The sequence below is a fragment of the Bidens hawaiensis genome, unplaced genomic scaffold (assembly GCF_021521415.1).
Source record: "Bidens hawaiensis isolate Kalapana, Puna unplaced genomic scaffold, B.hawaiensis_p1.1 tig00001685_1, whole genome shotgun sequence".
NCBI lineage: Eukaryota > Viridiplantae > Streptophyta > Magnoliopsida > Asterales > Asteraceae > Bidens > Bidens hawaiensis.
This window is the reverse complement of record NW_027491095.1, coordinates 2,938,818-2,951,473: the sequence shown is the minus strand read 5'-3', so window position 1 is coordinate 2,951,473 and position 12,656 is coordinate 2,938,818. Positions and strand designations below refer to the sequence as shown.

Sequence of the window (12,656 nt, the reverse complement as noted above, 5' to 3'; positions counted from 1 at the left end):
CATCAAAAAGACGACCGGAAACTTCATATTTTCCATCAAACAATCAATCACAAGAAAATTAACTTTCGTTAGGGTTGAGCATGGTTCGATTCGGTTCGTTTCGGTTATTAGGCGAAACCGAAACGAAGTTATCGGTTTTTGGAATATACAAACTGTTCGGTTTTTACAGTTCGGTTATAGTCGTTTTTTTTCAATTATGTGTAGAAATTGCAAAAAAATAAAAATAAAAATAGAAATGATGATTTTAAGCTTGTAATAGCATATTAGAATACCGCATATATATTGAATTCAAAAAACAAAAATAGTCGTGTGTTACGTAGAACCATACGAATAAATTGTTAGAGCGGTAGAGTTTAAAATTAAACAAAATTGTTAATCAAAAAACATTAACAGTTTATTCCAATCTTCATTCATCATCTTGTTCATCTTCAAATTTTAGTCCCGATATTCATCATCTTCATAATCTTCGTCACCATCAGTTGGTTCGGCTTTTTAAAAATGGATAACCGAACCGAAAATTCAGTTTTTCAAAAATACAAAAAAATTAACTATACGTTAATGCTTTGGTTTGGTTTTGATTCAGTTAATTCGACTTTCTACTCACCTTAACTTGGGTTCATGAGTGATTTCGATAGTGTCAACGACTACCCACAAGCCATCTATAATAGTAACCACCCCTTTCGGCAATTCTCTAAAAAAGTGAGGGGCATTGCCTGACAGCGTTGTTATCCAAACTTTTCATATTACTTATCAATTTGATACAAGAGGATGTGTGCCTAGTGGTCAAGTTGTGTAGGAATGGCATATATCTTTATGTTGTTGAGGTTTAAAACATATTTATATGTATTAGATCTGTTTTAGCCCTTCTAGCAAATATTATCAATATGATGTCACTTGCAGATTTGTGACCTCTACTTATATGAGAAATGCAAGTACATTAGTATGCAACAATTGAAAATGATAAATCTTTCTCAAAACTTACTAATAGTTTTATTACAATTGTGAAAACCTTTTTTTAGTGTACTAGTGTTAAGTTGATTAAATTAAATTGGGCATTTGGGCGTCCATATGTTTATATAAACTCTTCGACAATCCCCCTTCGGCCCTTTTAAAGCAAAGCCTTGTTAATTTATTTTATTTTAAAGCTGGCTTGGGATTAAGTTTGAAAAATAATTATTGGTGTTTTCAAAAAAACAATAGGTTAAAATGTATTTGATAGTCACAGAATTCTTTTTTATTTTAGCTTCTTGAAAGGGTCAAAAAAACAGTTTTTCAAAAGCCCAAAATTCTAGATTTTCAATTTGGCTTTCTGAAAAAGCCAGTATGTCACACCCTGACCAAAGACGGCGGAACATGCCGAGGTGTAACGATTGCTCATAAGCGCATGACACTATTTAAAGCGATAATATTTAATAAACTCATTTCATTTCACAACATCGAAAATGCCACATAACCAAATATTCATAAGTCAAGTACAACAAAATATAGCAAATCAAATATTGTTCATTTTTGCTAATATCCTAAAGGTATTTGTGACGTTTTCTTCACCGAACTCCATAATCAACCTAGATACAAACCTGTAACATTTCAAAAAATAAAGTTTATCAACACAAAGGTTGGTGAGCAATTCATAAGTTTGAACAATATGTATATAGTAAGAAACGCCACAATCTTATATACAAAACCATAAATAAATAACAATAATTTGGATAATATGAAGTCGCTAATAAGAATATATTAGCGGCACCGTCTATAAGAGAATACCAAATAGATTCGGATTTCATGAAGTCGTTAATAAGAATACATTAACGGCACCGTGCTATGAGAGAATACCAAATAGTTCACGGATTTATGAATCAACCTTCCAAAAGCGGTAAACACATAAGCATATAATCATGTAAGCATAGAACACCAAATCGAACATTTATTTAAGTAAAGTATACAATAACGTTTGTGGTTTAAGACTCAAGTATAAAGCATTTGATTTGAATAAGTATGAAATGTCACCCCAAAACAAAAGATAGAAAACGGGGTATGAAGTTACTCACGTTCAAGTGATAAACTTGAAAGATTGATTATTTGAAGATTTGCCGGAACGACGAGTTTAACGAACAATACCTAAAAAAAAGAAGTTTCGGGTTTAGAAAGGTTGCCTTAAAAATATTTAAATGAAATAATTGTTGCAAAAAGTAAAAAATTTAAAGTTCAAGGTTTAAAATGTAACTATTTAACAATTGATAATAATAACCCTTTAAAAATGCAAGTTTGCTCGAAACCGGGTTAAAGTATCTAACCTTAATGTTTACTCAACCAATGTTAAGTAATAAGGTGGGAAAAATGCTAAAATGCAAGTTTCATTGGGACAAAGATACTAAAACGGGTTTTTAACGAGTGTTCGGGTTGTTGGTTCGGGTCTTGACGAATTAGTCAAACCCAAAGTCAACTTTCCAAAATATTAATTATTATGAGATAACTCATTAAAACATGACAACACTTAACCAAGTATGTAGATCTATTGTTTTAGAACTAACAACGTACGTTAAGCGAGTGTTCGGTTTTGTCGGTCCAACTATGTTATGAGACCAAGTTGGATCCAACATTTCCGAGTACTTAAGAAAATGATTAAAATCAGTTTGTAAACTATTTTTAAAGAAATATACAAGTCTTGATAGCTAAAAACACACTTGTGTGTCTTAAGCGAGTAAAAATCGGATCGGTTCGGTTTCCATCTCACAACAAGTTCATAGATGGATTCCACATACCCATATATCATAGATCTTGTATAATAACGTATAAATGAAAATATTTAAGTTCTACAACTAAAAAGTCAACAACAAGTCTTTTTAACAAAAGTTCGGTTTGGTTCGGTTTCCATCTCACAATGAGTTCATAGATGAATTCCACATACCCAAGATTTGTAAATGTGACAAACAAACTAAAATGAGCAGAAGTTAGACATAAATAATATGTATAAATAAGTTATGTGTGTGTATATATATATCAAGAACTCGAAGTTCTTCATGAAGCCTTGCCTTATGACGTTCGAAACTCAACCAACCGGAGTGGGTGAAGTAACTAACAAAGGTAACAAGGGGTGTGTATTATATATATGTTGTACCACCATATTCAAGAGTTAGTAATGCTAGATGAACAAGTTAGAATTAAAGATAAAACTCAGTTTGACTTTTAGAAGTCGAACCTTCAAGAACACAATGAAAATAACCTTAAGATCATTGAATTTGAGAGAGAAATTTGGAGTTGTAGCAGAGATTAATGGATGGAAAGGGTGGTGTATATATAGCGTAAGTTGAAATGGTCAAGCATAAAGGGTCTTGCATGAAAATGGGGTGTTTTGGTCACATGTTTACATAAAAATAAGCAAAAACGGGCTGATGTGCAGGTGTGCCTTCGCGCCCCGCAACCAGATTGTAGTCCCCCGTCGCGCCCCGCGAAGGGGTTATTTCCTGATTTTTCAAAAATGGCAGTTTTGGTCCCCGTAGTTCGTTTTAAGTGATTTTTAAGCGTTTTAAAGACCAAATTGAATGTTTTCAAGACCCAACAAGTGTAAAACAATATCGTAACATAAAATTCATCATTTTGATTATTTCCAAAGTGTCGGTTTACAAAACGGGTCGGTTTACATAATAAAAGTTACAAAACGAATACTATTCGGACCCGAAATTGACGAATGTCACACAGTAAGCATATTTCAAACTCAACCCCAAACATTTAATCCATTCCACTTTCAAGAAATGTAAAAACTAGGTGAAACTTGAAAGTATGAAATCCAATCGCCTATTAAAAATGACTTCATTTATGACCTGCTAAAATAAAACCTAGCTATTCGGCCCTTTACTTTAAATCAATTCGGGTTCTTCAGTTTCACCGAACCAAACAATCCATTTATAAGTTTGATTAATTGGTTACGGTTGATTTCGGCATCCCTACTTTTACTAACTTTATTAATTACACAGTTGTGCCTTTCAGTAAAAATCTTGTATCTGCGAATATATATGGGGTGAGATAACGTACTAACAAGTTTTATCATACAAACATTACGAATTGAATAAAAATGGATGCTGTGACATTTTTGTAATTACCCTAGTTATTAATTACAATGTTACACAAAATGGAATAATTACAATATATGTAGCTCGTGAAAGTACATAAACCTATTTTAGTATTATTCGACACAGAAATAGTTATCTTTCTGTTGATGAGAATGACGATAATAGTGAATTCAACACTTAAAAACCCTAAACAATTTTTTTTAAGAAAAAGAAAGAAAAATAGTTAGAAATTGATTTTTGATTAGAATTATGTAGTATTGAATTATTTTTTAAGTTGAAATCGTATTTTAAAAACTGGTATTTTACGAATTATCATACTGGTTTTACAAACATTAATTATCATCAAGTCAAGATACGAGTGGCCACGATATCCCCGCGAAATCTAATCAACGTAACCGAAACAAAAAATCTCTCATTTTGGATAAAACCAAACGGTCGTTATGCATTAGAACTAACACTCCATTGATTCTTCAACAATGGAGACTCTTGTTCTTCTAACACTTAACCCACTAAAACCCCAAACCTATCTCCTCAAATTACCCAATTATCAAACCCACAGCCGCAGCAGATGTTTCATTTCTTGCAAACTGTCATCACAGCCGTCAAAAGACACGACAGACAACAAAAATAACAACAAGGTTGCTGTCCCTGGTCCAGCACCGTTACTGTCGGAGGAAGTTAAACCTCAACCTCCGGCAGTGAAGAACTCCGGCGGCGGGGTGTTGGTAATGGTAAAAATAAAAAGGTTGAGTAAAAGGGTGCTTTCGGGTCTTGCTAATTTGCCTCTGGCGATTGGTGAGATGTTCACCATTGCTGCTTTGATGGCTTTGGGTACGTTTTTTTATTTTTACTTTGCTAGTCAAACGTCTTATGGTTTGACTTTATGTATGTTTTTACTTTTACATCTTTTGTTAGATATATATATTCTACTGGAGATGAATTTGTATGTGATTTAGTTTTTTTTTTTTTTTTTTGAAGGCTTGGTGTGTTAAACTTTGGTTGATGACTAAACAAAACTAATGTATCAAAAATAGTTATGCGCCTAAGCCTGTAAATGAACCAGACAGACAATCGTTCACTGAACAGTTTATTTATGTTCGTTTATTTAATAAACGCACATACATGATTTTGTTCTTTAGTTAAGTGAATTAATATGAGCACGTATCTCATTCGTTCATTTATGTTTCTTCGCTTCCGTTCATTTATGTTTGTTAGTTTATGCCTGTTTAAGTTCGCTCGTATACGTTCATTCGTGTATTCATTTCAGATTTTTGGCCCGTTACAAGGTAGTATGATTTTATTAACTTCTTAGGCCCAACACGTTCTTCACATTACTTTTAACAAGTTTAAGCTTAGTCATGTTCGTTCATTTATGCTCAGTATATTTGTTCGTTTGACATTGTTAACAAACAAATGCTGACATGTTCATTTTCTTAACGAAAACACGAACAAGAAAATCCTATTCGTTTAATTATTCATGTTCGATCGTTTGTTCAATTAAAGCTGAAAAAATGAACACAAACATGCCCCATTCATTGCTCTGTTCGTTAACTCGCCAAAAATGGCTAAATGGATTGAAAGTCGCACAAACTTTTCTGAACAGTTTGTGGACCAACCCATTTCGTCCATTCAAAAATACGACTCATTTCAACCTGAACATGTTTTGAGTTGACCTGTTATCAAACCAGGTCGACCCGCCCATTTTATCACGTCTACCGAATCAGCCTCATTTATATGCAACTGTTTATGCAGGTACTGCAATAGACCAAGGCGAAAATCCGGAATACTATTTCCAAAAATACCCCGAGGATAATCCAATCCTAGGATTCTTCACATGGAGATGGATACTCACTCTAGGATTTGATCATATGTTTTCATCTCCTGTTTTTCTTGGAACTTTAATATTATTGGGGGCATCTCTTATGGCTTGCACATACACCACTCAAATCCCCATGGTCAAAGTAGCAAGAAGGTAAATGTTATTATTATTATTTTTTATCTTAGCTAAAATATTTTTTTGTCATTTGGCTTAAATCACTATTTTGCAGATGGTCTTTCTTACATTCGGCTAACTCAATTCGAAAGCTGGAATATTCAGATTCTCTGCCCAAAGCCTCGGTTCAGGATTTAGGTGTTGTTTTATCAGGAGCTGGATACGAGGTATATAAAGGGTGTTTTGAGTTTGCATTTTGGAACTCTTTATTTGATTATCAGTTTATCACAGGCTTGAATTCATAGTAATCAATAAATTATAATTTGGATAACCATATTCCGGTTCTGATTATCTGTGTTAGATTTCATATAGGTAGTAACAAAACTGATTTATCTTATGATACAATAAAATTACCTATTTATCCCTTCTTTTAACCTTATTTGCGGGTACATTTACTCTCATTTCATAAAGATTTAAACTTTTTTTTTCTTGTTAATTTACCCAAGTTTTACATTTTTATTTAGGGTGTGCATGAAACCAAATAAACCGAACCCAAACAAAAATGACAGTTTGGTTTATGTCTTTGTAAAAACCGAACTTGCAGTTCGGTTTCGGTTTTGTGTATAACTAAAACCGAACCGAATTTATGTATTTAATTTGAATTTTAAGTAGTTTATGAGAATTGAATAAGTAATGTAATTCAAATATTTTGGCCCAAATGTATAATAGCAGTTAGTTTCTAATTAACATAAGTATTGAGGCCCATATTCATTAATATGGGCCAATTTTTTTTTCTGACCCAAAACTTTTAAGCCAAGATGACAAAACTGAAGAAACCAAAATCAAAATTTCGGTTATTGGTTAAGTTTGATCCCAAAAGCGACCAAAACCAACAATTCGAGGTAACACTTACTCTCATTTCATAAAAACTCGAACTTTTCTTTTCTTAGTAACTCTAACCCAAATTTCACAAGTTTACTTATGAAGTGAGAATAAATATTCAAAACTTGAACTCAATATTTAATACTGGTTAGGTCTTATAGAATCTCACCCTTTTGAATATTATTAGAGCGTATTGTAAACATTTTGTAATAAACTAATAATCCGACATTTGTTCTTAGGTGTTTCTGAAAGGGCCATCTTTATATGCATTCAAAGGGCTAGCGGGCCGGTTTGCACCAATCGGTGTGCACATAGCCTTACTCTTGATAATGGCGGGTGGGACCTTCAGCGCTACTGGAAGCTTTAAAGGTTCGGTAACGGTCCCACAAGGTTTGAATTTTGTTATGGGAGATGTGTTAGGCCCGAACGGGTTCCTTTCTACACCTACTGAAGCTTTTAACACCGAGGTTCATGTTAACCGGTTCTACATGGATTACTATGATAGCGGAGAGGTGAGGATAGTTGTTTTTAGTAGGCTTGTAAAGGAACCGAACTAACTTGAACAGAACATGTTCGTGTTTATTCGCTTAACTTTAACCAAGAAAACAAGCTCACACGAACAATTAAAAGAACGGGTTTTCTTGTTCATGTTTGTTAAGAAAACGGACATGTTCATTAACAATATAAATAAATGGTTCACTAATGTAAGCGAACGAACATAACTGAACTTAGATGAACGAACATAACTAAGCTATGACCAGTAAAAGTAATGTGAAGAACAATGTATTCGACCTAAAAGGTTGTTAAAAACAGACAAAATTCTAATGTACAATAAAAATTAAATGAATATATAAACAAACGAGCTCAAACAAAGCTAATGAACATCAACGAATTTATATGAAGAAAGTAAGTGAATGAATAAGCAAGACACGGCTCACGTTCGTTCGTTTAACTAAATGAACCATTTATTTGTTCATGTTCGTTCGCTAAATAAAAAAACAAAAACGAACTTCCCGGCCAAACGGTTCACTGAATTGTATTTCTAGTGGTGGAAATAGGAAATAACAAATGGGTTGGAAGTAGCCCGAATTGTATTTCTAATACATGAAGTTTTCTTAATTATTTTTTTAAACATGTTTGATTATTATCTCATATATAAAAACCAGTAGCCTCATGACTTTCCTCATTGGAGGTCGTGGGTTCGAGTCTCATCTTGTCTGTAGCATTTTGTTCCAGGTTGACAATGAAATAGCCCGTTAACATGACTTGTTTCATTATTGTGGCATAGGTTTCACAATTCCACACAGATCTTTCTTTATTTGATATTAATGGGAAGGAAGTAATGAGGAAAACATTAAGTGTAAATGACCCCTTAAGATATGAAGGAGTTACCATATATCAAACTGATTGGGGCATTTCCGCGCTTCAAATATTAAAAGACGATGAAGGCCCGTATAACCTAGCGGTCGCACCGTTGACCGTCAATGGAGATAAGAAGCTTTATGGAAGCTTTCTGCCTATTGGAAATGGGGAGTCAACAGATGTCAAAGGAATGTAAGATTTGTCCTTTTTTCCTTCTTTTCTTTTAATGAATTAATTACACAGATGGCCCTTGCGGTATATGCTCATATTGCAACTTTAGTCCCGATGAGTTTGCAGGTTTAGACCAGTAGTTTGTCAAAACGTAATGGGACGAGCATTAACTTGATTTGTTAGTATTTTTTAATGACAAAATTACAAATAAAATTGGGACCTCCCCCCCCCCCCCCCGGGCCACATCATCTTCTTCAACTTACACACAGTCGGCTACCACATAATCACCGCTGGGTATTTTCGTCATTTAACATGCACTTGACAAAAAAAAGTTAATGTCCATTCATTCAAGGGACCAATGGTGTTATGTTCGTGCAAACAGTTGGACTAAGCATGTAGTTTTTTATACTTGTGGACTAAAGTTGCAATATGCCCAAACCGCAGGGACCATCCATGTAGTTAACTTTTTTTAGATGTGACAAAATGGCAGGATGGGTAGCGGGTCAAAATAGGTGTATCTATTGGTTGTGAGTACCGTAATGATGAAACAATAAAACTTTTGACCTTTTAACCCGTTTGCCCATTTGAACCTATTCAAATTTAGGTAGTTTTCTACATTTGATGCGTTATCAATAAAATAGAACCCGAATAGACCCGGGTTCGATGCAAACGGGTTGACTTTTCCATCTTGACTTTATATTTTTAACTCCAATTTTCTTTGCAAAAGATTGAATTTTTATTTTCTTGTTTGTTGACCCAGATCAATGCTTCTTCGTGATCTTCAGTCGGTTGTGTTATATGATCAAGACGGGAAATTTGTTGGGGTCCGTAGGCCCAACTCGAAGCTTCCGATTGAAATTAACGGAACAAAAATCGAAATTGTGGATGCAATTGGCAGTAGTGGACTTGATATGAAGGTAATTTACTGTTGTTTTAGACGCAAAACAGGTCAGGTCAAACGGGTTGGGTCGGGTCAAACCGGGCCGGGTCTGATTTTTTCTGAACACTGTATAGTGTTAATAAAAATCTACTTGTTTATTAAACTGATTTAGAAGGTTTTTACCCGTTTAATGAGACTAAATTGCATGTGTGCAGACTGATCCTGGCGTGCCGATTGTTTATGCTGGTTTTGGTGCGTTAATGCTTACAACTTGCATTAGTTATCTATCACATACACAGGTACGATTGCATGAATCCGAAAACAGGTCAAAGTCAAACAAAACACATTTTATCTTTTGACTTCTGAAAACTCTAACTATGCATTTTGTTTGACAGATATGGGCTTTACAAGATGGAACAAGTGTAGTAGTCGGAGGCAAGACTAACCGAGCCAAGTTTGAGTTCCCTGATGAGATGAACCGAGTGCTAGATCGGGTGCCTGAAATAAACGAACCGTCGGATGTTATTTGTGGCTAAGAAACAAGACAATGAGAATTATTTTTGGAGATTTGATTTATTCAAATATAGAATTGTATATATATACCGGATTTTATAAAAATTTTGCTTAAAAAAGTGTTACAAAAATAATACGCGCCAGGAAGGGGTCGAACCTTCGACTTTCTGCTTAGGAAACAGACGCTCTATCCACTGAGCTACAGGCGCTTTGTTATTTTGTTGACAGCAAATAAACTTAAATATTATATGTTAACCTTGAGACAATTTATCCTTATGTATGTGTTGTAGCTTTCTCTCAATATATTATTGAAACACTATGTTTAAATGATTATTTGATTCTTGTGATTATGCATTTAAAAATGAAAATGATTATGTAATGACATGCTACTATATAATCATACATTGTTGAGATTTTTCTGTTCTTTAACTTTATACGTTTTTATTTTTGAAACATGCATCTCGATTCTTAAACTTTACAATAACTTTTGTAAATGTTATTATATTCTACATTTAGATATAATATAAAGAAATAATTACTACCAATACTACTACTAAAAATCACACACGCAAGCACATATACCAGCACTTTGTCACGCTCCGCTTAAATTCAAGCAGCTACATTTCAAAATATTGAAATTTTTTAGCAAAGTTTTCAATCTTCACAACCTTAAAAAATTATGGACTACAGTAGTGATAATCACGATATTTGAACTCATTTTGTTAATTTGGCCATCTAAACCAGTTCAGGTTTAAATCCGTCACACACAGCTTGTATAAGATTGGAAATGTATATAAAATTAACAAAATAAAACTAGATGATTTTTATTTTCTAAAATGATTACAATTTAATGATTACCTCTACTTTTGGTTTGATTGAGCATGGACACTTGATTTGAATTTGGAAAAACAACCAATCTTTTGTAAAGTAGGATAGAAACACATAGAAGCTTTTCAGAAACCAACACCACCACCAACTATTGTCTAATCGCTCAAAAGTCTTTTGCTTTTGGCTTCTTGAAAGGTCCCTCCATTTGCATGATTATTTGGAATCTCGGTACTGTTATTACCATATCACTAATCATATTGTTATTGTTTTACTATTCTTATTCGAGTTATTTGAGCATTTTATAAATTTGTTTTGATGAATAAAAGACTTGTTAAAATTCTTACATGAAGGAATTTGAGAAAATTCATTCCAATACATGTATTTCTTAAAAAACATTTTAATCTTAGGAATTTAGATTCTATAAAATGTTGATCAATTCTTCGTGATAGTAATACAATATGTAGGGGTATGGTACTAAACCCGGCTTACGATCTTAATTTATTATGTCTGGCTTATTTTATTATATGGACTAATACAATATTATTGGGCTGAGGGGATTTTGTGGAGGTAACCCTAACTGGGCTAGGCCCATTAGGGTACCATGATGGTAGCCATGAGGCTCCCTATATAAGGAGGTCTCCACCTCCTTATTAAGCGTTGGTTGTTCTCAATAAGAGCCACCACCATAACCATTTTTGTGTCTGTAAACAAGAGATCCTTGAGATTTCTTAGCAGTCACCTCCACACCCCCAAAAACCATTGCAGATCTTAAGCTACCGGAGAAGAAGATCGAGTCGTGGTTCGTTCATCTCGAAGACCGGGGAACATCGTCATGGATCAGGTCAGATTCATTTCATGTTTCTACATTGGCGCCATCCGTGGGACTGGCAATGAACCACGTCTTGTTTTTCGTCTCGGTCCTCCGATCTGTTCATCAAATACTCTAGGTTCTACGATTTCTTCTTTCAGATCTGTTCTATGGAAGTCCAAAAATCCGTAGATCTGAAAATATTTCTAGATCCGGAAATATACAAGAAGAAATACCACCAAACTTTGGGGAAAACCCTTAGATCTGTGTGTTTTATAAGTGAAATATACCAGATCTAGTTATGATTTTTTCAGATCTGGGTTCGTTTGAGCAATAGTCACCTTTCATATTCATAGATCTATAAATCCTTTCAGATCTGTTGGTTTTTACATAAAACCTACCTGATGTGGATATTCAGATCTGTTCCACGCGCGCTCAACCCTTCGCCATGCATGCGCGCTCAACTCCCTGCCATGCATGCGCGCTCAACTCCCCGCCATGCATGCGCGCTCAACCCCGCCATGCATGCGCGCTCAACCCCGCCATGCATGCGCGCTCAACCCCCCGCCATGCATGCGCGCTCAACCCCGCCATGCATGCGCGCTCAACCCCCCGCCATGCATGCGCGCTCAACCCCGCCATGCATGCGCGCTCAACCCCCCGCCATGCATGCGCGCTCAACCCCGCCATGCATGCGCGCTCAACCCCCCGCCATGCATGCGCGCTCAACCTCGCCATGCATGCGCGCTCAACCCCCCGCCATGCATGCGCGCTCAACCCCGCCATGCATGCGCTCTCAACTCTCCGCCATGCATGCGCGCTCAACTCCCGCCATGCATGCGCGCTCAACCCCCGCCATGCATGCGCGCTCAACCCCCGCCAACACGCTCAACCCCCCGCCATGCTTGCGCGCTCAACCCCCCGCCATGCATGCGCGCTCAACCCCGCCATGCATGCGCGCTCAACCCCCCGCCATGCATGCGCGCTCAACCCCCGCCATGCATGCGCGCTCAACCCTCCGCCATGCATGCGCGCTCAACCCTTCACCATACATGCACCGAAAGCTCTCGCATAACGTATGTTAGCCTAATAATATCCCAAACGGCCACGCGCCAAACATAAAGGTCGGGAGCCTAATAATATCCCAAACGGCCACGCGCCAAACATAAAGGTCGGGAGCCTAATAATATCCCAAACGGCCACGCGCCA

General features: G+C 35.9%; 1 protein-coding gene and 1 non-coding gene across 2 annotated transcripts; one reads left to right on the top strand and one right to left on the bottom strand.

Annotated features, from left to right (window-relative positions):
- Window positions 1-4,424: 4,424 nt before the first annotated feature.
- On the top strand, window positions 4,425-9,970 carry LOC143593412 (cytochrome c biogenesis protein CCS1, chloroplastic-like). Its single transcript, XM_077073051.1, has 8 exons — window positions 4,425-4,901; window positions 5,823-6,042; window positions 6,119-6,230; window positions 7,125-7,397; window positions 8,174-8,439; window positions 9,179-9,335; window positions 9,514-9,597; window positions 9,694-9,970. The coding sequence occupies exons 1-8, from the start codon at window positions 4,547-4,549 to the stop codon at window positions 9,832-9,834; spliced, it is 1,608 nt and encodes a 535-aa protein (XP_076929166.1). The 5' UTR covers window positions 4,425-4,546; the 3' UTR covers window positions 9,835-9,970.
- On the bottom strand, window positions 9,948-10,020 carry TRNAR-CCU (transfer RNA arginine (anticodon CCU)). Its single transcript has one exon. It is a non-coding gene; the product is annotated as a tRNA-Arg (tRNA).
- Between the last annotated feature and the right edge of the window lie 2,636 nt (window positions 10,021-12,656).